The sequence below is a fragment of the Orussus abietinus genome, unplaced genomic scaffold, assembly GCF_000612105.2.
Source record: "Orussus abietinus isolate OABI.00-Male unplaced genomic scaffold, Oabi_2.0 scaffold6, whole genome shotgun sequence".
Lineage (NCBI taxonomy): Eukaryota > Metazoa > Arthropoda > Insecta > Hymenoptera > Orussidae > Orussus > Orussus abietinus.
The window spans coordinates 2,589,393-2,616,404 of NW_019396002.1; the positions used below are offsets into that span (position 1 = coordinate 2,589,393).

Below are 27,012 nucleotides of genomic sequence, written 5' to 3' on the forward strand. Positions count from 1 at the left end.
TTCCGGACATGAAGGATGTTTCGAAAAGTCGAAACGAGGAGCCATCCCTGTATCAGTGGAATTTGAGAGAACAGACCGGCCAGTTGCGCGGAGGGTTTATTAAGCTTATTACAGGACTATATAGAGGGATGTACCGAGATAGGGGAAAGTAAAACACCCCTAAAGGGAATGGGCTTCGAAGATGAAGTTTCAAGAGGGGTAGAGAAAATCCTCCTCAACCCGGTCCACCGATATCGAAGAAAAAAAGCGTTTTACAGAATTTCAAGAGTACACCGCATATACGTCTACATATTACCCATCTGTATGGAAAATATTTAAAATCGATTGAAAGTCTAACGAAAGGGGATGTTACTCGATTTTAAATCTCGTCAAGGGCGAAAGTGCCTCAATTGACACATCAAGTACATGGTGTACATGGTGAACCGGACTTAATTCTACATAGGGGTGAAATAGGCCCGTGGTTTGCGGTGTAAGCGATCCCTAAATCGGATTACCAAATCGCGCTCACAAAACACAATGGTATTTGCAAGTCGATGACAGGGTGGAATTCACTTTTACCCTTTTCTAAAGCCGAGCCCGTTCAACCTGTGCAAAGAAAATGGCTTCTCGGCAAATTGTGCGGCATCTCCAATCTCCAAAATGCAATTTGACTTCTCTACTTAAAACGAATGCACGATGGAATCGCCTTAAACAGCACGCAAGGGTGGACGGCGGTTTGCGGGGTTAACGACCCTTAAATACAACCCTACAAATCATGCGAGCGAAACGGAAAGTTGTATAAGCTCCACACGAGTCGAGCCCACGGTTGGCCATGGCCGATCTAAGCAAAAGTGAAAACGGAGGGTGGACCGGAAAAGGTCCACCACCTGAGGGTCCAGAAATCCAGGCTAATCCCGGAGGAAGAGCCGTCCAATAGGGCCCCCTAGTCCTGATTTAGGAAGGGATTTTAATTACGGGGGGACATCGTCACGAGGCTGGACCTGCTCCCTAATTTATAGCTCATTAGCCCAGGATTTCCTCGGACGGCAGATTAACCTCGTCTAGAGGGACATCCCGTCCGGAGAAGGCCTCCTTCGGGGAAGGCCTTTCTTCCTAAAAGTTAAATAAATAAATTATCGGTTATCTTTGCAGTAAACCCTGTCTCTTCACCCGGAATGTGTGCTGGCCGCACATTTTCCTCTTTTCCAGTTATCAGGCAAGCCACTTATCTGAATGGACCCGTGGATGCTAACGAGCTCGTTACCGGAGTCGTTTCCGCTTAGAAGATCCATCAGTCATCGAGATTTTCAGCTGGCAGACTTATCGATGAGAGATTAGGCTGTCCAGTGGGTTTTGCATCCTACTCGATACCCTCCTTTCTCGTTTTTTAAGTCGCTGAAACGATGCTTTGCGTTCCCGTGGTATCTACTGCAACCTGATCCCTAATTGCTTCCCACATAAAGCAAATGTCAATGGAAGATTAGGCCCATTCGTGTTTTACACCCCAACTACTGTATGGTCAGGTCCGGGGAGCCACGTGGGACCAAAGGGTTAATTACATTCGCGTGGCTCCGCAGGAACGAGCAAAACCGCACCTGCTTCCACGATCGCACCTTGGCAAACCACAGTGCAATAAACGGTAGCTACTCCTGCCCCGGGATTTGGGACCGCCTGAAGACCCAGACAAGAATCAGGAAGAGATATTTCGGCTCCCGATACCTGAAAACATGAGTCATAAGTTAGAATTCAAACCTATTCAACGATACGCCCATGTGATGTTGAAAATTATTCCACAACCATTGTCATATCTAGGGCCTGGCAAAAACGACACGTGCCACGGGCGCGAGCGGAAGAAGGGCGTCATGCAAAATGAATTCGTGGAAAAAAAAATTGTACAAAGGAAACGACACTACATCGAGAGCGCAATCGGGCGAGTTCCCGAACGGTACAAAGTGCGTGGGATAAATGCGTTTTTACGTTTGTTCTTTTACGTAAACCTTCTTATGCCGCGGTGGTACACGTAATGTCACGTGCTAGGAAGGAGGCCCACTTCGCAAAGTAAAACGCTGTTTTCTTACAGTTCATTGCTACCGACATTCATATTTGTGTTTTACAATTGGTATTAACACAATTTGCGTTAGTTGGCATTAAAGTCTTCGCTCGATATTGGTATCGTTATCGCTTCGCTGTTTCTTTTAATATAGAAGAGGATATCTAGTCCTTTGCCACAGACGTTAAGTGCAGCCATGTCCTCACGTGCCAAACGTGGGTGAATATGTGAATATGTGAATTTGCGAATATGTGAATATGTGAATATGTGAATATGTGAATATGTGAATATGTGAATATGTGAATATATGGATATGAGAATATGTGAATATATGAATATGCGAATATGCGAATATGTGAATATGTGAATATGTGAATATGTGAATATGTGAATATGTGAATATGTGAATATGTGAATGTGTGAATATGCGAATATGTGAATATGTGAATATGTGAATATGTGAATATGTGAATATGTGAATATATGAATATGCGAATATGCGAATATACGAATATGCTAATGTAGCCCTGAAATGACGCAGGATGACTCGGCAGCTCGAAAATATCCAATTTTTGTAAGATCGACTCGAGTCCTATGGGTGCAAAGTGCGTCGCTCGGCGCGGCCCGCGAAGGAGCCAAGTCGTGGGGGTTGGACTCCCGCAGGTTGCCCCACCCCTGGCGGGACGCCCCGCCTCCAGGAGCCGAGTGACGTCACGCGGACACTTGTTACGCCTTGGCTAAGCGAGGCGCCTCCGCGCGGTGCGGCTCGGCAGCTCAGGAGGGGAAGGTCCGGTTCGCGTGCGTTGCGGAACGCCGCCGCGGCTCGGTCTCTCGCCACTCCCGCCGCGCGACAGGGCCCGGCGTAACCTAACCTAACCTAACCTTGCAAAGGCGTTTCGGCGCTACCGAGCCTACCAGGAACTCGCGGTCTCTCTCTTTCCACTCGGCTCTGACGTACGCGCGATTAATCCCCCTCCTTTTCTCGCACTTGCTCTTCTGTTACAGGGAAGCTCGCGCGCGATATCGCCCGGCCGAAACACTGGACCACCGTGGGAAACCGGTGATAATGGACGGGAAGATCGCCGCCAATGTGCACAATGCCCTGACCGTTATTAGATTGCAGGTACGATTAGATCCAAGTTGCAGTCCTAACCTCAATTCCTACTTAGATTAAAGAGGATTAACCACCTGCAGCGCAAACCAAATCCAGGAACTTCCTTCAAACGACGCACCGAAGGTAAGGATCTCTTATCAAGGCACTCTATCCCATTTCAGATACCAAAGTTCATTCCATGAAAATCTCCTGACCAGAAGTTCAGTTCCAGAAATCCTCCATGTTTCCTATTACGAACGGTAATTTGTCCTGTACGTTTCCAAGACTCACCTGTACCTCGGATTAAACGTTTTCGTAATTTGTTGACGTGTATCTTAATCCCATCCAACGCTGTCGTTTCGCCGTTTACGCAAGAAAGAGTCATCGTAATTTCCTTCGTAACGCGGAATGAACGTTTCGAAGGATTTCGCGTTAGTTAGATAAACCAGTTAGAGAAGAAGTGCAGGGAATGTAGAGTCCGACTCGGGTGGTCGAGGTTTCGAGGTTCCAAAATGTCGAAATTCGTAACGTCTCCCTCCAAAGGGTGCGCGGAGTGGGGGCCCGCGGGATCCCTTGGCGGGAGCGCGAGAGGGGTCGCGCGGAGGGGGCGGGCGGGCGGAAGGGGGGCGCGGAGTTTCGGGCCGTCCCGGACCGCTTCCGCGCGCGACACGCGGCCTGCCAGCGGCGATCGCGCGGCACTACGTCGTGCGCCGCCGCCAGCGACTGACGTCCGCAGCGGCGACGTTAGTGGGACGTGCATGCGTGCGCTCGCTCTCTCGCCACGCTTGCCCGGACTGCCACCGAAAATAAACGAGACTACCGTAAGACGTACCGCGTCGAGGCGAAGCCACGAAAAGTGGAGTTTTTTAACCCGATACCCGCACTATGGGGAGAGTTACCGACAAGGGTGGGAGACCTTACCGACCGAGCGGCTCGGAAAAGGGCGCGAGTGGACGGGGACAGTGAGACAGCGGTGACCTTGGACCCCGAAATGTTCCTAGACTAGGGATTTCCGGCGGTTCGGACGGCAGTCGAGGACGCTGTGAAGGTTAGGTGCGCTTTTCGAGGCCGCGCGTGGATAGTTCCTGCAATGTATAGTACGTATATGTATAATGCGTACGGGTAAATCGTATGTACATTGTTTAATGGACACTAATGTGGACCACGTGAACATTGGACCTTGTGACATGTGATCGTGGGTATGTGCACGGGGCTGAGGATTGACTGAAGAAGTGTTCTCTGAGTTCTTGTCGAAAGAAATTTTTCCTTTGGAGAAAGTTTTCTTATCCAAGATAAGTGGCGAAGTTTTGAGTGGGCAGGAGAAGAACTGGAGATTAACCTTCCTGATTGGTTACGTGGTCTTAGAGGGTGTACCGACTGAGCTGGTGGCGGGAAACAGCTACCGAACATTCGGTAGGTTATATAAATGGTTTCGTACGCAAAAAATTAATTATTTGAACGCGAAACGCAGGCGTCTGAGGCGAGGAAACTATGATATGGTTGCTGCTGGGAGATACGATCTTTAGAAGTGCTTTTAGGTATCGATGACACTTTGTATACTGAAAAACGCTATCCTGAGTGTATCGAAGAGGAGGGAAGTTTCGGTACATCGTGGTTTTAACGCCTTTGTTTCATTGGTCTTTAATCTTGTAATCCGACCCTATCATCGAAACGCCTCTTTGATCGAGGACCACCCCCGATTAAAAGACACGACTTCATCGACTGCAAGAGGTAAACTTCAAATCGAAGCGATTACTGTTCGATGGTCCCACTAGTCCCATCCCTAATGGATACCTTAATGATCTAATCTGGTCCAAAAGAGACATGGACGGAACGTTCCTTTTGATAAGGAGCCACTCCTGATTCTTAGACACGTCATCAACTAAAGAAGTTAGAATTCAGGTAACTCGAAGCGATTACTATCATATGGTTTTGTCGGTTCCACCCCTAATGGGAACCTCGATGATCTAACCTGGTCAAGAAGAGACGTCGGCGGAAAGGCCCCTTCGATAAGGGGCCATTCCTGATATGAAGATACGTTTTCGTCAACCAAAACTTGGACTACAAGCAACTCGAAGCTATTACAGTTCAAGGGTCTCACCAGTACCATTCCAAATGGGATCCTCAACGATCTAACCTGATCAAGAACAGACCTCGATGGAAAAACCCCTTCGATAAGGGACCACTCCTGATCCGAAGACGCGTCTTCGTCAACTACAGAAGTTAGAATTCAGGCAACTCAAAGCGATTTTTGTCTGACGGTCCCATTGGTTCCTTCCCGAATAAGATTCTCAATGATCTGATTTGACCGAGAAAAGACCTCGACGGAAAGGCCCGTTCGCTGAGGGACCACCTCCTTAACGTAAGACACGACGTCTCCGGAGAAGAGGACGGCCCTGGGCGACTCGGGGCGGCTACTGGCCGATGGGATGCATCTCCCAGTGGGATCGGTGGGCTGTGGGGAGAACATCGCCAGCGGAACCCAAGAAGGCGCCGGTCCCATAGGGTCCTCCCTGGCGCCCCTTCAGGGTGTCAACTCGCCCTACCAAGGCTCAGGGGTCGGGGTGGGGCTCGGGGGTGAGGCCGGGGGTGAGATGAGTGAAGCCGCGGCCGTGGGTGAACTCTGGTGGACCGAAAGACTGGTTGGCGAGGCCCAGGCGGAACACCCTGGCGAACTGGTCAAGACAGGTCAGTTCCGGGCCCACTTCCTTACCCCTGTATCTGCCCTACAAGGGAACTGTTACACCAAATAGAAAGAAAAAAGAAAACGGATCACCGACCTTCTGAACACCTCCATCTCTAAGGCCCGGTTCTACAACTTGAATTAACCAAAGTTCAATTTATCGACTAGTTTATCCGCGGTTTAAACCCGCTGTAAACCAATTAAACTCCGGTTAACTCGTGTTGTGGAACCGGGCCTGACTCATAGATCTTTAATCAGCGCGCTACTTAGCGTTTAGCTTATACTTTGGAATATTGTTTTATTACTTGGATGTGGACATTTTTTCAATTGCGATCAAGACCTTTCTCGTTCAGTCGACTTTTAAACGGCGGAATTGTCCAGATTATGGTGTTCGGAGGTAGGAATCTGCGTTCGGCCGAAATGGTAACATCGTCAGCGTGGACCGGTGCAGCTGACCGGCTCTTTTTCTTTCCATCTTTCTTAGAGTGTACGCGGTCTGTGGTAACTCATTGACCGTGGTCATTCGGGGGGACAGGGAATGATTGGAGGAGTAGAATGAAAAGTGGTTTCCGTGTAGACCGACCGAGGGCTTAATTTCTTTCCAGGATCCCCTTACTTCCTCTGTAGCCAGCTACCGACCCATTGGAGGTCTAATAAGACCCTTCCAGTGGCTTTTAAGGTGGTAGCCCTGGGCGAGGTCGGGGACAACACCCTCGTCACCGTCCGGGCCGGTAACGACGAGAACTGCTGTGCCGAACTCCGAAACTCGACGGCTCTCATGAAAAACCAAGTGGCCAAGTTTAATGATTTGAGGTTCGTCGGCAGAAGCGGAAGGGGTGAGTAAATTAAGGCCGACCAAGTTTCTTCCTCCCTTTCGTCGTGGTCTTAGAAAATAGCCTCGCTCCTTTGGCGAAGAAGGGACATTTTCACTTGCATTAAGGCGATGTGAAAGTGGAGTCGAAGAGGTTTTGTTTATGAGACTTTTCTCCAAACTCGATTTACCGAATAGTCTGAAAGTATACAACGTGAATAGGGAGACTATAAGGAAGGTCCTGAAACTCATGAAATGTCAATTCTATTCATGTTTGTTTATAGGTATTATAAAAATAGTTTATAAAAAATGCAATTTCGCTAGTTTCAGGACCTACCTTAGGGTATTCATATTCACATTTTAAAGTATGAAACGACTTGAGACATCCAGTTCGTAGGAAAGTTTTATGAACAAATGAGCTTTCGAATGTCACTTTCATATCCTCTTAAGTAGTACTATCGGCACGAGAAAATAAAAAATGAAATTTCGCGAGTTTCAGGACCTACCTTAGGCTCTCCATTCACATTTTAAAGTATGAAACGACTTGAGACATCCAGTTCGTAGAAAAGTTTTATGAACGGATGAGCTTTCGAATGCCACTTTCACATCCCCTTAAATAGTACTATCGGCACGAGAAAATAAAAAATTAAATTTCGCCAGTTTCAGGACCTATCTTAGGCTATTCATTCACGTTTTAAAGTATGAAACGACTTGAGACATCCAGTTCGTAGAAAAGTTTTATGAACAAATGAGCTTTCGAATGTCACTTTCACATCCCCTTAAGTAGTACTATCGGCACGAGAAAATAAAAAATGAAATTTCGCGAGTTTCAAGACCTACCTTAGGTTCTCCATTCACGTTTTAAAGTACGAAACGACTTGAGACATCCAGTTCGTAGAAAAGTTTTATGAACAAATGAGCTTTCGGATACCACTTTCACATCCCCTTAAGTAGTACTATCGGCACGAGATCGACTTTGTGTCTTGTTTCGCTCTCCTTGCCGGATACGCCTTAAGGCGTCTGACAAAGACCCGCTTTATCCACTTCGAGGTAAAATCCAGTTTTTTTTCGGCCCTCGCAAAACATGAACACCATTGCATAACTTCCGGGGACCATTTGGGTTGACTTAGTGGTAATATTTTAATCCCTAGGAATTTCTTGTCTCCTTCGTACCGAGCAGGGGAATCGGTAGACAATAAAAAAAATTACCTCGAACGTCTTCCTCCTTCCTTCAGAAGTAGAGAGAAGGAAATCTCGCGTGGCATTCTCCCAGCGATACGGTTTAATTCCTTTCTTGCAATGACGAGTTCCACTCGCGTTGGGTATTTCATAAGTTCGCCAGAAAACATTGCAGGCGAAACAATCGGGCTGACCGAATCCTACTTATTTCGCTTCGACTTGGCTTAGGTCGGAATTTATATCTTCACTTCGGAGCGCTTGACGTTGATAAAGAAAGAGCATTAATTAAAAAGAACTAATTGAAATCTAAAATTGAGAAAATATCAGTCTCAGAAATTTCGCACTTGAAATCCCTATTTCAGAACTTCCACGTCTGATATCTCAGCTTCAGAAATGTCGCAGATGCAATTTCAACGTGAAAAATCTCATATTTGGAAATGTCGATTTCACAAACTTCGCTCTAAGAAGTTCCAAGTTCAGAAGTTTCACCTTTGAAGCTTCAGTTTCAAGAATGTCACCCTTGAAACTTGAATTTCGGATATTTTGTACCTCCGCTAATTGAAATTTCACGTTTTCAACATTGACGATCATTGGCACACCTTGCTAAATTGACATTCCGCGGACAAAAGGAAGGCACAAAGTGCAGGATTTGTCCAAGTGGGCTGGCATTCGGAGTGCCTCTAAAATCACGATTATTGTAATCATCATCAGCCATCCCCATCCCCCTTTCATCCCGCTCTGCTCTCGGCACAGCATCCGCCGCCCCGCCGCCCCGGAGTCATTACTCGACGTCCGCCGCCAACCCCCGCACCCCCAACGCGAAACAACTAGTCGTTAATCAGAAATCATTGTGCCGCCGGGCTCGAAACTTTCCCCAAAATCGAAATCCCCCGGAGACACCTCTGGGCGAGCCTTAAATCCGGAGAGCGTGAAAAATGCCCCCACCATAATGTCCTATTATATTGACTACTAATTTTCAGTATTATTAATATAACCGCGGAGGCTGTGATAATTAACGCTTACGGTACCGCCCATCCTCGAAATCATCCCCGGACGATTTTAGCGCTCGCCCGTTAATTCCGCAACGGCGGAACACTGATGCGCGCATTATCACCCCCTTAAAGGGCGCAACGCCCGGGCTTCCGTATTCACCCCAATTCCTCTATTAATGGGCGATCCGAGCCGGTCCGAACGAATTCGGAGCAGGTTGGTCGTGCGTCTCGTTACGCATTAATGGCCAGTGCGCCCGGACGAGCAGGAGTCATCTATCTTTCAACTGGCCTCGTCATTTCACAGCCCAATGGGACCCCCACCTGGGGGTGCGGGCAACCTGGACCGATCGGAGCCCAATGGCGCCCAATGGCGTCAAAGGTCGGAAAATGGTGTCCCCATTGGGAACTATCTTCCGGATGATCCTCCAATTTGGGAGATTGATCAAACCGCCCCGGGTGCCCGGAACCCACGGCACCGAGGAGGGGCACGACCACGTTCCACCCCGGCTGATCCGCGGCGTTTGTTTGGATCTGTTAATTTGATTGACTCGAATGGTCGCGGTTTGGCCGGAGAAAATCTGCCGAGGGAGATCGACTTTTCGGGGGCAGGGTCCTCCATTCTACAGGATTCGACTCAAGGAAGATGGAGCGTCGGGTTCCTCAGGACCGGGTCGCAGTCGATTTACGATGCTCCGATGACGGGGTGTCTTTGTAAAGTCTGAACCGAGCACGTCCAAACCTGGAGTTTTGTTCCCCTGCAGGGTGGAATCTCCAGGTCCCCCGATTGCGGGAGACCGACCAGCAGCTTACGCGACTGCAGAAGATGGACCCCATCGGCAGCGTTCAGCGTTGACCGACGACCCCCACTTCGCTGAACATCTCCCAGCCGGCTCCCCCACCGCCCATCGGTCCATCTTCGACTCTAATAATCAATCCACCGCAGTAATATCTACACGGACGGGATTACCGGGCGGCAGTAATTATTTGACAATTGCAGAGACATCCTGTTGTGCGCCTCGGACGGGCGTCCCTTCATCCCCGACGGCGCGTCCGGCGCTCTTCCTCATCCTCTCGGAGCCTCCGCTCGCCGCGAGTATTAACGGATGGTTTCGAGTGGTTTTGGGTGGTTTCGGGTGGGGATTGCCGGGCCGAGGGTGGCTCGTCTCATCTCGGTGGTGGACCCCCGATGCACGCATGGGTGCACGGCTCGGACCGCCGTTGTGTTGGGTATCCACCACCCTGGCCATCCATCGTGCGGAAGCGCGGCCCCGTTATAGGTGGCACATACGCGTGGCCCGGTTTTGTCTGTCCACCCGCGAATGCATAGGCCGGGCTCGGGCCTGTCTCTGCAGATGACCGTTCCCATCATCGAGTATTAACCGCAGCTCCGGGCACGGGGCGGCTGTGCGGCATTATTAGCCCCAAATGCGATGGACTCGACCAGGGTCCCACCCTCGCACCGGGCCGCGACTTGACCGGCGCTTCCGGATTTTCCGCGATTTTATCCGATTTCCCTCGACACCGAATGCCGCTCTCGGACCGCGCGTTCAAATACCCCCGAACGACGTTGCGGAATCGGCCACGGGGCTGTTGCTCTCCTCTCGATCACCGACAAGATGATTTCTTGATGACGGAGCCCATCATGATTTCGTATTTTTCGTAATTTTATCCGAGTTTGCCCAACGCCGAACGCCGATCTTCCAACTACCCATTCGAATATCCTTGAACGATGTTGAAGAAGGGTTGAAGAAAAATTTCTCTTTCTTCTCTGTCACTGGTACGGCGATTCTCTCCTGTGCAGCATGAGTTGATTTCTGATTCCTGGCGATTGCATCTCTCCCCCATCGTATCGCCTGCTAGAGTACCACTTCATATGACGGAATAACCCTTTCCAAAGATACCGGAATACCGAGGGACCCTTCAACAAGGGCCTATTCCGCTTCAATTTACCACTGGGAATCGCGGAATGATAGCGCGCTCTCCTCTCGGCATTTAGTGATCATTTGGGGTAGCCGGGACATTAGGCATCCCCCTCGCTCGTGGGAATCGGGGTCCTGGTTTCCCGAGCCGGTTGCCAGGACATAAAAAGTCCGACACCCTCCCAATCTCCGGGATATCAGACGGCACTTTGGGCGTCCTCTTTCCCCAAATGAAAACCCACGAATTCGCGGCGACCGGTCCGAGGATTTTGGTGGTCATGGGTCTTCCCGTCGAGACTCGGGATCCAGCGATTGATGCGGTGCCGTCCAACCGATGATCCGGGAGCGAAAGAGTCCGTAGCGGCGAAGGGTGGATTCCATTTTGGGATTTGGCGATGACGGTAACAAGGATGCACCGGCACGGGGTTGGCGGGACCACAGGACCAGGGTTCCAGGATATAGGGTATAACGCCGTGCCGCTCTGCAGTCAGTTGCAGCTCCCGGGGGTGGCGGAGCTGGGGGTGTTTGATGCCGGTTATCATGTTGACAGACACAGCAGGGTCCTGGATGGGCCAACGGGAGGCAATTACAAATCGTTGACGTTTACGCCGTCGCTTCGAGTGGACGCGCCAAGCGTCGCGCCGAACAAATTCCGAGATCGATCGTCCATCGATGGTCCTTCGGCTCTTCCTTCTTCGGGGCGATTTTTCTCCGGACTTCTTCCCCCAGGATACATGCGCCATTATTTTTAACCGTCTCTCCAAAGTCCTCGTCTCGTTCCGTAGATGGTGACAGGCCTGGGGCGCCGAATTCTGACTCACTGGACTCGACCGATCGGACCAACTCCAGATATTATCCTGGAGAATGCTCCGCCTGGTCCGATCCTCCGGAGAAAGGCCCTTCTTCCAAGAGGAGCTACGAATTACCGAATGCATATTAGCGAACGACGCGACGGTCCGTTTAAGAGCTTGTAGTCAATCTCTCCGTCGGACGTTTATGGAGAGGGAATTAATATACCGGACCTTCAACCTCGAGACCTTCGCCGGTGATATACGCACGCGAGAGCGCTCCACCTTCTTCCTTGCAGCCCGCTGGATGAGGTCTGCGAGAAACGACTTATAAGTCGGCCTATCGACCATCCTCCTAGGGAATCCCCGAACGGGCTTGCCACCAAGTCCGAACTTCCAGGCTACCGCGCTCTTCGTAGAAAAGCCTAGGGCAGGAGAACGTTGCAATATTCCAAGGAACTTGAACATTCGAAATCGTGGTGCCCCTTCCCGTCGAAGTTCTTCGTTCTTTAGTCCTGATTCGGGCACTTACCCACAACTCGTTGCGTACCCTGGTGCCTATCTAGAGAAGTCCGCAACATGGGGCAAGTAGATGTTGTAGTCTACAGCGAACTGCACCATATCGCTCCATGGTGCTCCATTATTTATCGCGTTTCCCCACGACTCGTTACATTCTCTGATGCCATTCTGCAAAAGTCCGCAACCTGGGGGCAGGAATCTGTTACAACGTCCCAACGAACTGAGCCATTTCGTGGTTCCACTCCCCTTCCAAGTTCCACGTTTCTTGATCTTCAACCAGTTTCGCCTCGCTGCGACTCTTGGTGCCATTCTTCGCCCTTCTTTGTCTTCTACCACCCGATATCTGTACGTCCTCTGTTCCAGGGAAAAGCTTCAGCATCACCATCACCGTCTCGACCAGTCCACCTCAGGTCGCCACCTACACCAGGGCTATCAAAGTCACCGTCGATGGACCCAGGGAGCCGCGATCCAAGACCAGTGAGTATCCACACTTGTTATATTCCCAGCTAGACTTGAAAATTCAACGAAATCCTTCGCTCTCATCGATTGTACGTGTCGGAAGTGACGGTACCTTCCCTTTTTGGGGTCCTTTATGAGCTTTGGGCGCCATGGCCATGGTGCCCAAACCGCGCTGGACTTTGTTCCGCCGGCGATGGCCCGGATCAGCAGGAAAAACGGCGATAATTCAGGCGAAGTTGGAAAGTGCGCATCTATGTACACGGTCCGCGTAATGGCCAAGTCATTACCGAGCAGATGGTGCGCGATGATGCAGGGTCCGAGGTGCATGGGCGCGGATTTGCCGCGCGGGCGTTCCGGCCTCGCGACAACTTGCGTCCGCGCGCTCTCGTCCGCCTGGTTCCGAAAAATAAAACCGTTATTCCGATATGTATCTGATTAATAGCCGTTGCGGACTCGACCGCGAGTACAGCGGGTTTGCGGGCATTTCGCATTTGCCAGCATAAAGTATTGATGGTGCACCCGGCCGTGCCGGGAGCCCAGCTCGACCAGGTAGCTTCGGAATCGGATCAAGCCCGCCACTGGCGTTAGGGATCTTCTTTTCCAAAATCACCGGAATAGTCGCCCCATGTCCTCTCCACTCCACGTTAAAAGCGCCCTCGTTACTAACTTGAAAAATCGGAGCTGACGTTAGGGATCTTCTTTTCCCAAATCACCGGAATAGTCGTTATAAATCCTTTACATTCCACAATAAAAATGCCCTCATTGCTAACTTACAAGACAGGCGATGGCGTTAGGAATCTTATTTTTCAAAATCACCGGAATAGTCGTTCTAAATCCTTTATACTCCATGTTAAAAATGCTCTCATTGCTAACTTAAAAAACAGGCGATGGCGTTAGGGATCTTTTTTTCCAAAATCACCGGAATAGTCGTTCTAAATCCTTTACACTCCACGTTAAAAATGCTCTCATTCCTAACTTAAAAGACAAGTGATGGCGTTAGGAATCTTCTTTTCCAAAATCACCGGAATAGTCGTCCAAAATCCTTTACACTCCACGTTAAAAATGCCCTCATTGCTAACTTAAAAGACCGGCTATTCCCTGAGAAAACCCATCACAGAGAAGTTCAGCTCTAATGGATTAGCTAACTCCGGAACTCTGCTAATTCACCATGAAAAGTGCCGTACATCACGTTCCTTGATCGTTTCTTCCCGACAAAGAAGTTAAGGCTTTAATAGGTTAGGTAACTCCGTGACTGTGCCAATGCACTGTGAAAACTATTACACTATACGTTCCTCGATAATTTTAGATCAGAAATCTCTGCGGGTCAACGAGTATTCATACTTCAGCTGTATACGGACAAACATTGCACTAACAAGGAAGGTATCCCAGGTCGATCTCTCCGATTTGATTTCTTTTATAATATGTCATAGTAGACTAAAAACTAAGCGACACGTATTTTTTTTTATCTGCCATTAAACAGTTTAAGGGGGTGAAATCACCATCCAAAGTAAGGCATGTCAAGTGGCGATTTGGCAGTTTCACCCACAAGAACATAATATTTTTTAACCAATCCACCTGGAAAATCTTTCTTATAACGAGAAATGAAAAATATAATTTTCTCAATTAAAAGAAAAAAAAATAAGGGGTGAGCCACCCCTCACAGGCCTTACTTTGGATGGTGGTTTCACCCCCTTAAAGTATTTAATGGCAGATAAAAAAAATACGTGTCGCTTAGTTTTTAGTCTACTATAACATATTATAATAAGAAATCAAATGGAAGAGATCGACCTGGGATACCTTGCTTGTAAGATCCACGTAAAACATTCATGAAGGAAGCAGAACTCTTAGGTTAGGTGACGGCGATGGTGTCTGTAACACTTCTCAGCGCCCATTTTGACCTGCAGCATCCTTTACAAATACATTAGCCAATTTTCAATTCCATCACAGTAGTGACGGTTCTTTGTTTCTGTTTATCATCAATATTCTTGTCGTTTCGAGGCGGTCACCCATCCAAGTGCGAACTGTGCGCTACCTTGCTTAACTTCGCTCATCCAAGGGATAAACGGTACTTAAACGCCGATTAAGCATTGGTTAACTCTTAGGTTAGGTCGTGCTCGAGCGGTCGAATTCGACGGCGCTACTTAACGCACAAGGATCGCGATTTCTAGGTTATGCGAGGCCGTAAGCCGGGTAGTCGCGTTTTGATTACGTGGCCGGGTCTGCCGGACGGCCAAACGGGCACGAACGACATATTGCATACAGAGAGGGTGGCGGTAGCGTGCCGGCTCGCACGCCTCCGAACAATGTATGCCGTGTACATCGGCCCGTTCTACAACCGGCGCTTTATTGTCTCCCGACAATGCGAGGCGCAACCCCGCAAGCACCTGCCACCCCTCATTACCGGGATAATCGACCGAGCGAGCTTTTTGTTATCGAAATAGTTCCTCGACCCCGCGCGCCGGTAATCGGCCAATTTCTCCAATTTCTCTAATTCGCCGGTTCCCCGCCAGTGGGCGCACGAACGAGCTCGGCCATTCCCAGGTGTCCCCCGACACCTGGGTGATGCCCCGATTTCAACTCCGCCGATGCCCGTTTTAAACCTGGATGATGCTCCGCAAACTGCCAGGATGATGTCACGTAAAAGATATTAAAATTCGACATTTAATGGATGGAATTGCGTCTTGCTTCCTATTACACTTGGATGGTGTCCCGATTCCAGCCCTGCCAATGCCAGGTTCGAATCCGGATGATGCTCGGCAAACTGACAGGGTGTTGGCAAATAAATCACAGAAATTCTAAATTTAACGAATGGAGTTACGAATTATTTGTCGTCGCATAGGAAAACTGGCCAGGACCTTTATCTTCAGGGAGCATAGAGGAGGGTGGCCGTTTCAGGGGATTTTTCTTTCGGGTTTAAGGATTCGTCCCGTAAGGTCCTGCAAGTCCCGATCGACCGGCCCCGAAGAAGGATACGTAAGACGTGGAGGGACTGGGAGGAAAGCCGCGCTATTTCCGTCCCCGGACCGCCACGCTATATGATTAGATAAACCCGTCGTTCGCTCGTCTATGTAGCCGGTCACACGAGTTCCGTGACTCTGCACGGTGTCGCAATTAAACGCTCCTTGGCCAGTAATCGGCGAAAACGTGTCCATAGGTTCCACTCCAACGTAAAGGTCTAACCTCGAGCTTCCCAATTTTGGTACCCCCGATCACGAGGAACTGCAGTATCCCTCGGGATCATCTGGTTCCACCAGGGCATACGAGTCTTGGATCTCATCCTCGGCCTGTCGAAAAATGGCTAGAAGGTTAGGCCGCAACTGGCAGTCCAAAAAATTGCCTCTCATCTTCCGCAGGAAGGCCCAAGATCCTCGCATCCTGCCGACTCCATGACAAAGGTCAGCAGCGGCGGCTTGTAGCTCCCAGATTTGCCAGATGACCAGGTCCGAGATTGCCGAAAAATAATTCACCACTTCCGGGAGCGCCGGCCTGGTCCGGGCCCAAGGCCCAACACCCACCCACTCCCAGAGACGAGAAAGGGTCTTACTTTTATTCATCCATAACCGGCTCAATTCCCAGAATTTCAAAAAGTGTCCTCAAATCGCCATCATCGTCGTCATCGTTGCGGATCCACGAGTCCCGGTCATGCCCCATCAGATGGGCCCCATCATCTCCCATGGTCCGGCAGGTTCCTATTCCTTTCCACCCACGCCTCCTGCACCGTGTCAAGGGTCATCCCGAGGAAGCATCTTGTATCGGCCCGATGACCCGACCCCAAATTACCGTAAAATAATCCCCGACTTCCAGGTTCTGGCCCACCTAACCCCACAAGTCTCGGAATAAAAAGCCCACGTCCAAAAAGACTCCGCTGTGTACGTTTGGGCATTACAACGGCCGCGTCCGGTTTCTCGGCGTTCTTCGCGCAAGTCGTGGGACCGTCGATTCATGGATCGGCAGATCCATCGATCCCTCGATCGGCCGACCCTCGACGTGGTAGCGACCATCGAAGGGAGCTGGGAGATCGATCTCGTAAGGCTCGGATCCTGAACCCTCGGTGCACCTGAACGTCTGGCCGGACAATTTTCGAGCGGTTTGCGGTCGAATCTTTATTTGTCGTACGAGCTGTCTCGAGCACAATTTTCGCCTCCGTGCTCCTCTCGGAGGCTGCGACGTGACCAGCCGCCATTGAGAACCCGAGAAACTCATCTCTCAGGGCTTTCCTCTGAATGGACCCCGAGCGCGTCCCGTTGGTTGTCGTTCTCTTCTTCTCCCCTCTTCTGACTTCTGAGTGCAGAGCGCGATTTAGCGCTTCCACTGCGATTCTTAAAACTTCTCTGGGTTTCAAAAGTTGGGTTTTGGGTGTTCCTCGAATTATCCCGTGACGAGGGTGTAGGGTTAGGGCTACCCCCGCTGCAAGCACACCCTAAACCCAGCATCGGGATTCGAATTGACCACCGAGAGAGGAACGCGTGGTATGCTATTGAAGTCTCCTGCAGCACGATGTGGTCGAGTTTCTTAATCATCCCACTCAGTCGGGCTAATTGCGCAAACATTTCCTCCTTCCTGAACGCTCCGGTATTTCGGAACCGGATCTTGAATCTCCAGGTTGCGGCATTTCTTCCTTGGGCCCGTTCCTTTGGTCCTGGGCTGTCTCTTCCGTCCTTTCGTTCCGCTTATTCGCTGGCTGCCTTACGGAATATGTGTTCTGCGTCTTTCAAACATCCAATTCCGTCACGCGAAGGGACTTCCGAAGAACCGGGTTTTGTTCCAGGACAACAGCACCAACAGTTCCGGGCTCTGGGCCTGGGACAACAACCCTTCCTGGACGCACCCACTTCCTTCACCTCCCACCTCCGGGAGCTGGAGTCCTACCGGAGGAACAAGCATCACCTTCACAGCCAGCAAGGATCCAACGGGAACGCCAACACCGGGACCACCATGTGCAATAACCCGAACAATCCGACGACCTCGCCGTCTTCGGTGTCGCATCTCCCTTCTGGAGCTTCCACCCATCAAGACTGCTACAAGCACAGTCCCCAACATGGCGGTGAGTCTCGTTTTACGTCTCATTTCTTATTTTAAACGTCTCCCCCGTTCCCCATGACCCGTTACAGCACAGAATTAAAGAGGAAGAACGACTCCAACTTTGATCGATCATCAAAATATTTTGAAATCACTGGGGACCAACTTCACACAGGAAGCAAAAGCACCTAGCGTTTGTCCTGGCCCGATACATAAACCATGGTTATCTCAGGATCGTTTAAGGTGACTTGAAAGTGGAGCCGAAGAAATCTCGCTTATGAAACTTTTTTTCGAACTGGGTGTACCGAATCCTTTCAAAGTTTGTAATATAAATATGGAGGCCATGAAGAAGGTCCTGATACCCATGAAGTTTGAATTTTTTCAATGGAATTTCAGCAGTGTCAGGATCTTCCTTACAGCATCCATTTTCACGATGCGAAGTTTGAATCAATTGGGGACACCCAGTTTTGTGAACGACTGGCCTCTCGGATGCCACGTTCACATCCCCTTAATAAGATTCTAAACGTCCATAAAAAGTCATCTTCATCGTAACTAAAAATCCCGGTCCAACGATTTAAAATTGGATGCTCGGAGATCCAGACGAAGACGATAGGTTCGTGGATCCTGGCCTTCGGTAGGGTCCTTCAGTCCCGACTTCCTCGGTACCTCGGCTGACTCCAGGATCAGGAGATCCCTCGGGACCTGGTGTCAGTGACGCTAAACGTCGAGCGGCCCTCGCTCCCCTCCCTGCCTTGGCGGCCTGGAGGCATCCTCTCTTCCCCTGTCCCGAGGTAATAGTTTCATACCTCGTTCCGGCTGTGCACCCTCTAATTCACGGTAATAACGATATTCAGGCCGGCGTTCCATCTTTCCGATGGGCCCGACATCGGTACCGACCCGGCCTGGTCGCGTAACTCGGGCTTGCCGGCCGAGCCCTCTCGCCACGTCCGAAAGTCCGGCAAACCCGGTCGGTAAAAAAGCCGCTTCTAGGGGATTTTTATCCCGGCCGGTCTCGTCTCGCACCAGCGGTTTCGACCTGATCAAAGTTAAGTAGACGCGCCCCTGCTGCAGCCGAGACTCTTTGAACCTGCGGTTTTCTCTGTACCCCGGCCAGCCACCCACCGGTCCAGCCTCCTGGTCCAGCTCCTCGACTGGGCCTTACACCCTGCCTTGCGATCCGCGGATCGCTGTAATTGGCTCATTGCCCTCCGCGATAACCCTCGAACCGTAATTAGGGTCTCCTGGATGCTTCCAGGATCTGCGGAAATCCTAGGACCCTGCGCCGTCCGGCTACCGGCTGGCTGGGGTTCGCGTTTCTAGTCCGTCTTCTAACTTCTTCAGGGGTTCCGAAGAAGGTCCTTGCCGGCGTTGCTGGACAGCTACTGTCGATTCGACCAAGGGGTTCGTGCCTGGAGTCGTTTCGCTGGGCCCTCCGCGAATCCCGGGGAACTTGGACCGAGGTCTAGGAATGTCCATCCGCCGGCTACCAGTTGAACGCTCGTCCAGTTCGGAGTCTTGCATTAGAGATTGAAATCCACTTTCTATATCAATCGTTTAATGACCGATCGATCGTCTTGATGAGCCTCGGTCTCAAAACGGAGTTAAAACACCTAGGTTATCACAGTCCCATCCAGCTACCAATTGAATGGTCGTCCTGTTTGGAGTATTTGCGTCACGGATAGAAATTTACTTTCTGCATCATTCATTTAATGACTGATCCATCGTCTCGATGAACCTCGGTATCAAAGTGGTTTCAGAGCATCAGCGTTATTCGATGGTCTAACCCTTCGACACCCCTGAAGGTGATTTGAAAGGGGTTTCATTTATGAAACTTTTCTCCTAGGTGTACCCAATCATTTTAATCTTTACACCGTGAACGTGGAGGCTGTATTTGACTTTTTAATAGAAAATTTTTAAAACGCATATAAACGAGTTTTAGGAAAGTGGAAATTTTCATGGGTGTCAGGCCCTTTCTTATGGCCTCCATATTCACGTTATAAAGTTCGGAACGATTCTGTGCTCTCAGCTTGGAGAAGAGTTTCATGACTGATTGACCCTTCGGGTGCACTTTGACGTCCCCTTAACTCCTGCTTCTATAAATCGATCGTCTCTGCCATTTCTTGGTCAGAGGACTCTTTGAAACGAAGTTGTCGTTACGATTGCAAACCTGAAACTTCCGTCCAGATGCAGGTGAAGATCCACCTCCAAACCTCTGTTCGGCACCTCCAAACTCGGCCGGTGATCCCAGGGCGCGCGATCACGCGTTGGCGGGTGCAATTTTCTCCACCCCCTCGATCATCACGGCCAGCCGCGGTCCGACGAGATCATGCACTCACGTACAACTCACGTGCACGTCTGCGTAATACCAGGGATCGATCGATCGCTTCTCGATCGACGGCTGGATCCGTGTTGTTTTTGCCCCGACTCCTCCTTTTCTCTTCGGCTCGCTCCGCTAGTCCTGCTCCGGTTGGACTCTGGATCCTATTCCGCGATCCTGCGACTCAATTCTTCCCTAATTTTCCTACACTCGTGACATTTCCCCTGATGTTCAAACATGACGCCGAAATCCCCTCTCCGGATCATTAGGATCAATTGGATAAAGATGATCGGTCGCAACTGCAACGCTCAAAAGCCTTAATTCGCTTTCGAGAGAGCCATCATCGACCTCGTTCATGCCGACGTGGTTTTAGGATGACCTAAAAAGTGACACACCTAGGGAAAGAAATAAAGGAAGTGAAATTCCTGGGTAAAAGGAGAAGGAAATAAGTGAAGAGGAGGACGTTCGATCGGGGAGAGGAAGAAAACAGGAAAGGGAATAAGAATTCCGGGTATCCAGGAAGCCGGTATCGCGAAATGCAGTTAGGGTGGCGTTCTTAGGAGGGCCGTGGTCCGCGTCCAGGTAGAACGGCCCTGAGGGAGCTGGTAAAAAAGGAAGTGAGCATTATTTCTGTCTCTTATAATATAACCGTTTCTCGTCTCTCGGATCTCATCTCGAGTCGTGATCGGGGTAATGAGGCCCGGAGAGGCCTCGGCCGAGACCAGCACCGGCACTGCCACTGGTACCAACACCGACACCGACACGGACCCCGACACCAACACCAGCGCCAGCCTCGGCACCATCACCAGCACCAAGAAAAGAGGGCCTTTGAGCCCGGTCAGGCCCAGAGGAAGCGCCCGGCGAGAAGGCGGTAGGGGTAAGGACGCTGATTATGGGGTGTCAAACAATCATGCTGATTGTACATTCTGTTCCGACTCCTTCTGTCTGCCTCTTGGTCTACGGCCGTGGCCGGGCTGGAGGACGTGCAACTACTGGGACCTGAAAAGGCATCCGAGGTGCCTAAGAGATACCGAGAGTCTTTACCTGTTTACCAAGACGCGGCTACTGCTCACTGCGCTAACAATTTAACGTCTGGGAAAACGCCGAGGCAGATGCATCTTCCTACGTCCTTCCTCGCGTGGGACCCTCCAGATGCGTGGCGACCGCCGCCATCTTGGTCCCTGGAGCAAAGCCAAGGGAGCGAAGCTAAATCTGCGCTTATCCAGAGGAATCTAATTTAATGTTGTATCCAAGGATAAGTCACTAACAAGTGCATTTAGGAAATGAGGACTGGGAGCAGTTCCGAATTTTCTTGCTTATTTATTTACGTGGGACTCTCCAGATGCGCGGCGACCGTCGCCATCTTGGTCCCTGGAGCAAAGCCAAGGGAGTGAAACTAAACCTACGTCTATCCAGAGGAACCCGATTAAATGGTACATCTAGGGAAGATTCATTTACAAGTGCATGTAAATGTATGAGATTTCGGAGTATTTGTGAATTTTCCTGTCTCGTTATTCGCGTGGGACTCTTCAGATGTGCGGCGACCGCCGCCATCTTGGTCCCTGGAGCGAAGCCAAGGGAGCAAAACCGAACCTACGTTTAGCAAGAGGAATCCAATTTAATGATATATCTCGGGAAAAGTTACTTACAAGTGCATTTAAAAAATGAGGATGGAGAACATTTTCGAATTTTCCTGCTCGTTTACTCACGCGGGACTCAACATATCCACGGAGACCGCCGCCATCTTGGTCTCTAAAGCGAAGCTAAGGGAGTGAAACTAAACCTGCGTTTATCTAGAGGAATCCAAATTAATGGTGCATCTAAAGAAGATTCACTTATACGTGCAAATGAAAAATGAGAATTGAAAGCATTTGGGAAAAATGTACGCGCTCGGTATTAATGGCGGCTTAAAGAGGGATGCGGAATGTGCGTTACGAGACTTTGCCTGTTTACCGAGAGGTACTTACTGCTGGATTAAGGTCCGCGGAAAAAACGACAGAGATGAAAGCTGGATGTCTTTCCCACGTGGGTTCCGAGGGATTCTGGGATGATTGTCCGCCATTTTCCCCGACTCCTAAATTGTCTCTTGCGTTTCTTCAGAACTCTGCTGCGGGTTTGGCGAGCTCGCTTAGAAACTTGGACTCGCAGCAAAGTGCATTCCTCTGAGACAATAAAAAGGAGAAGTCGATATAAATGTTTTAAAGAACGAGAGTAAAAGGAAACATTAACGACGCATTCGCGTGCCGGCATCTCGCGGAGATTTAAACGCGTGTACGGTAATGGAGGTCATTAATATTTGTACGTCCACAAATATTTATAACATTATTCGTAATAATATCAAAGGTGGTAAATAAAATACATTAATTCAATTAAATAAATTGCCTGGCAAGATAAATAATTACGTGATGAGCGATAATACAAAGTACAGTTGCAATCAATATTAACGGAATAAAGTAGTTTAGTAGAAGTTGAATTGACCAGGGAATTGTTACTTCTTTTTTTTTAGGGTAAATTATTGTACGCGTGTTTAAAGTTGGAGACTGGAAAGGACGAGGTGGTAAATTCGAATTATGAAGGGAAGGGTCCGAAGGGTTGCGGAGGATAAGTTAAGGGTCTCGGAAAGAGTCGGCCACGTGCTCGCATCTCTTGGGGGTTTAAACGCATACGTTAATAACTTGGCGATAGGCCGCGATAGGGGCTGCCAGGGGGTGGCACCCCCGTCGATACGAGTGTGCGTGACACTTTCCTAATTGCCTGGCAACCCCTCTAAGAAAACAGCCCTTCCGCCACCCTTTGGTCCTGTAGCCGAGCCTGCCGACTTCGAGCTCGATGGCGCGAATCGCGAGTAATCCGCGGAAGACGGCGTGCGGTTTGACCGAAAAGAGCATAAAAAAGAGCCTTTGCCGATTTCCTAGAGACAACCCGCGAGAAAAGACGAATTTTGGGCCGAAACGTTTTCAAAGCTCGGAAATCGAACTTTTAATACTCAATTTTCCAAGGCATCGCAACGTTAACGGTCGAGTATCGCGAAGAAGTTTGGAAATTCGAAAATCGAACTCGAGCTCCATTCTCCAAAATGGCGGCGATATTAACAGTGGAGTATTGAAAAGACTGGTCAAATTTGAAATTCAACCTTTTAATGCGTCGATTTTCAACATGACGGCGGCATTAACGTTTGAGTATCGAGGAGAAGTTGGGAGTTCGAAAACAATTTCCCATTTTCCAAGATGGCAGCGGGGTCGAAGAGGTGCGAATGGAGTATCAAAAACTCACAGACGTGAACAGAAGCTGGGTAACGGTGTCGATGGGGATATCGAACCGCCACCGATGTGGTTATTAGTCGCGGGGAACAAAAGTGCATGAAATAAATAACTAGGCGGAGTCTTAGGGAATAAGCGAAGTTCGGTGCACGCCGTAAAGGAGTTCTCGATGGCTGCTAAAATGACAAACGCGACCGCAGGACTTAATTAAACTCGTAAATCCATCGGCGACGTTCAGGCAAGGCTCGTGCGTCTCTTCCAGTGCTTATTTACCTCGAGGCCACGACAACCGTAACCGTAAAACGCAAGAATACAAGCCAAGATGGCGGCCGCCAGCCGGGAGAGGTCCCCTCGCTTCTTCGTTTACACCGTAGGAAAGAAACGCAGAAATTCCGCCTTAACTTTCTCCCGTAATTGTTTTTCCTACCAGAGCCGACCGCTCCGCAATTCGATCTTTCAGCGACACCGGCGATCGATTTAAAATCGGCAATAATCTCGAAGATACTTGAAAAATTGTGTTCGATAACTAAATTTTCGATTAAAATTTCCAATAGCAGCCATTTTAAATGTGAAGATATTGAGTTCCCTGTAGAGGTCTACGTGCAGGGGTGCAAGTCAAGATGGTGACCCGTGATCTGGGAGAGGCATCTTTCTCTTTTATCGCTTGAACAAGTGTTTCGACAATTCCGTAATTAGTTTCGCCGGTAGAAGCATCTGGTCCAAGTCCCTAGCTACGAGGAAAGTGGGAAACCGATAGGAAATCAGCCGGAATTTGGGAGAGATTTGAAAAATGGGACGAGGACAGGCCGGCTGTCTCTCTTGAGAGAGGTGCCTCCATGGCCGACGATCGCTCGCATGATATTTGAAAAATCCCTGGCGGTTCCCGTGAGTTTTATCGCGCCGGCCTCTTATCGCGTATCCTGGAACGACATTCTTCATATCCGTCCAATCAGGAGCGCCCGTTGGACAAGTTTAAGGAAACCCGCGGCGACCGCTTTAGCCGCACCGCGATAATAGCCGCGCATTTCGACCACCCGAAAGCGTCGGCGTCGTCGTGCGCGTGCCCTTAGGTAAACACAGGATGCTCGATACCAAAAATATGTTTTCCACAATTCTAGCTGGAAATCCATCATGGAAAGAAAGTGATCGCACTCGCCACGTGGCGGGAAGTGTCGGCTAAACGCGACACCTCGACCGGAGAAGCCTACTCCCTAACTACCTTCGGATCTAAACCGCCACCTCGAGATTTCGACTCCCCATATCCAAGTTCCCTCTTAAAATGCCCCGTTTCTCAGAGCAGAGACACCCTCCTCGGACTTGAATCAACCGTAACGTCACCCAAAAATTCGCATTTCCTCTCCCCTTCTCCCATAGGCCTGCAAAATTAAGCGTCGCGAGGCGGTTGGCGTCCATCTTGAGAGGCCCTAGAACCTTCCAGCGGAAGCTCTCTCCTCCTTCCACCGAGTATCGAGTTTCGCGCTCTAGTCGCGGGTGGAAAACGCTCTTCTTTCCGACTTCGGCTCTAAAATCGGAAGTCAACATCGGAGAGCAGTGACGACCCGGAGCTTTTTCTCCCACGGCCACGGCCGCGGGTTCCATCCCATTGGCCGGGGACCGGTCGCACTCCAGTTTTTCTTCTGCGCCTAATTTCATTTCGACGTTACTCGATGAGGAGTAGAACTAAGCTCCGCGCAAGCGCGTTATTGGCAAAAAGTCGAGCCTTACCGGCCGATCAGGCGCGGACGCGAACCCGCCGGCAAAACAGCCGCTGACAGTCCCGCCGACGCGAGCGAATTACCGCCGTTCGACGACGAGTTCCTTTTTACCATTCTCCTCCGGTTCCGCCAATAATCTCGACCAATTGGGGAATTACATCTTCGTCGGCAGTAGTTTTCCCCGGCGACGAAGCCCCGGGACTATTATCACGGGTTTTGTCGAAGGAGATTACGTAACGCCGCTTTTGGCGATCGAAAAAGAAGAGCGCTAATTCGTCTACACTGCCTCGCGGCGGCCATCTTGAACCGGCGTTGCAGCAATTTTTTTCCCCGACCTTTTGCCTCCTGTTCCGCCGGTAATCCCGAACAATCGCGAATTACATCCTCGTCAGGACAATTTTCCCTCAGATCCGCAGGTTTTGCCCGCCATGTAACACTCGTGCCTGTCAAGAAAAGAACTACTTCGATGCCGTCTGTTACGGCGCGACGCCATCTTGTCTTGGCGTTGGGAAAACGGCAAATTCGCCTCGCAGACGTCTCTTTTGTGCCGCCGATGATTCCGGAAAGGAGGAAATCGTATCTTTTGGTGGATTTCGAATGGATGCATGCTGCAATTGTAAATGTACGCGTATTTACAATTACGGACGACGAAGGGGCCGACGGCCCCCGAAATCGATCGACATCTCGATCAGATCGATTCGGATCGAGGGCCGAGGAAGGCAAACGATCCGTGGGGGAGCGATCGAGGTCAATCGCGGTGGAATCGAAGACACGAATCGATGAGCGGATCGAGAAAGCGACTCGCTATAAACAGAGAGAGAGAGAGGGAGAGCAAGAGAGAGAAAAGGACGCGCATGAGCAGAGAAAGAACAACAAAGCGATGCTGCGGAAGAATAAGATAAATAAGAAAAATCGAAATAAGAGGTGGTAAAAGAAGGAGAGGAAAATAAATGGAGGGGAGCCCTGATGTGCAGACGAGGGCTGATAAAGAGCCGACGAGAAGGAATCGGAAATGCGGATTCGGGACTACGAATGGAAGAGAGATAAATCTGAAAGCGTAATTATGAACGTAGGAATAAACGAAAGGTGGAAAAGAAATCAATATGAAAAATTGGGGGAGAGAAAGGCGGAGAAAATGCACACTCGGAAAAATGGAAGCAGGGAAACGCGAGCGAGGGCGAAGAACGGGAAAAATTGCGACGAGGGAGGAAAAAGGGAGAGCCGAGAATGGGGATAAGGAAGAAAAAGGAAAGGAATGACAGATTCGGGAGGGGAAAGGCGGAAAAAAGAGGCGAGAAAGGAGGCAAGGAACGAAGGGAGTGGGAGGAAGAGAGACACACCTGTCGTCGGGATAGCCAACCTACCGAAACAAGAGCTCGCCGTGCAAAAAGCACGACTCGAAATCCTACCGTGCCAAAGAACGGATCGACCCCGGTAATCGACTTAACTCGCCTTGTACGACCGCTCGGAAGAAAAGAGGCAAACGGGAAAAAGCAGATCAAACCCGTAACGGACAAGTCCAATCCTCCGGCTTTCAACATTTTCATTGGGCGATCCATTGATGGGCGATTTGATCGCTTGATCGGGAACGAGCGATGCGCCGAGACCCGTTCGCCGTGATAACGAAAGAACCTCGGATTAGGTTAGGTTTTACCTCCGCCGCTAATTAAATCGGGCCGACCTCGTTTTCTTACCCAGAACGATGCCCCGACACTTATTGCGACGCGACCGAAGTTAAAAAGACAAATAAACGTCATCCCTCGTGCCTAGCAATTTTTTCCGCGCCCTTCTTGCGCGCGCACCCACTTAACTTATACGCGCGCCGAGACCGCGCAAGTGAAACGCACAAAAGACGAGAATCGAACTCCGGACGTTGCACGGACACGCGCACGAGCTCGAGCAAACCAATTCCCGAGGTGCATGCTCGTAATAACGAGATCCTCGTCCCGTTTTGCATTCGCTCCGCTTTTTAGCAGCTGTGCGTTGCTTTGCATCCGCCCTGGAGCAAAGCGCTGCATCCCTTCGCCATCTTTATGACGCGGTTCATCGGTGAATAGAATTATCGCGGCAATATATGAAAATGAAACGTGACATCGGAATCCATGTTCTATTGGCGTTTTAAACCAATGAACACGCAGGTTTATTCCTAGAATAAAAAAGCATATTTTAGTAGAAATGCAAATTATCTTCAAAAACGAGGAGCAGACCTCCTAGGAGGATCCTTTAGGG

The 27,012-nt window shown here is 50.0% G+C and overlaps 1 protein-coding gene across 2 annotated transcripts in view; it reads left to right on the plus strand.

The window, feature by feature from the left end:
* The first annotated feature begins 3,775 nt into the window (after window positions 1–3,775).
* LOC105694297 (protein lozenge) overlaps window positions 3,776–27,012 on the plus strand; it is a 35,471-nt gene continuing 12,234 nt past the window's right edge. For both annotated transcript variants that reach the window (XM_012414822.2, XM_012414823.2), the window contains exons 1-4: window positions 3,776–5,810; window positions 6,411–6,641; window positions 12,377–12,490; window positions 17,241–17,516. In XM_012414822.2, the coding sequence (XP_012270245.1) occupies window positions 5,552–5,810; window positions 6,411–6,641; window positions 12,377–12,490; window positions 17,241–17,516 (880 nt within the window). In that variant the 5' untranslated portion in view covers window positions 3,776–5,551. The remainder of the gene's footprint in view (window positions 5,811–6,410; window positions 6,642–12,376; window positions 12,491–17,240; window positions 17,517–27,012) is intronic.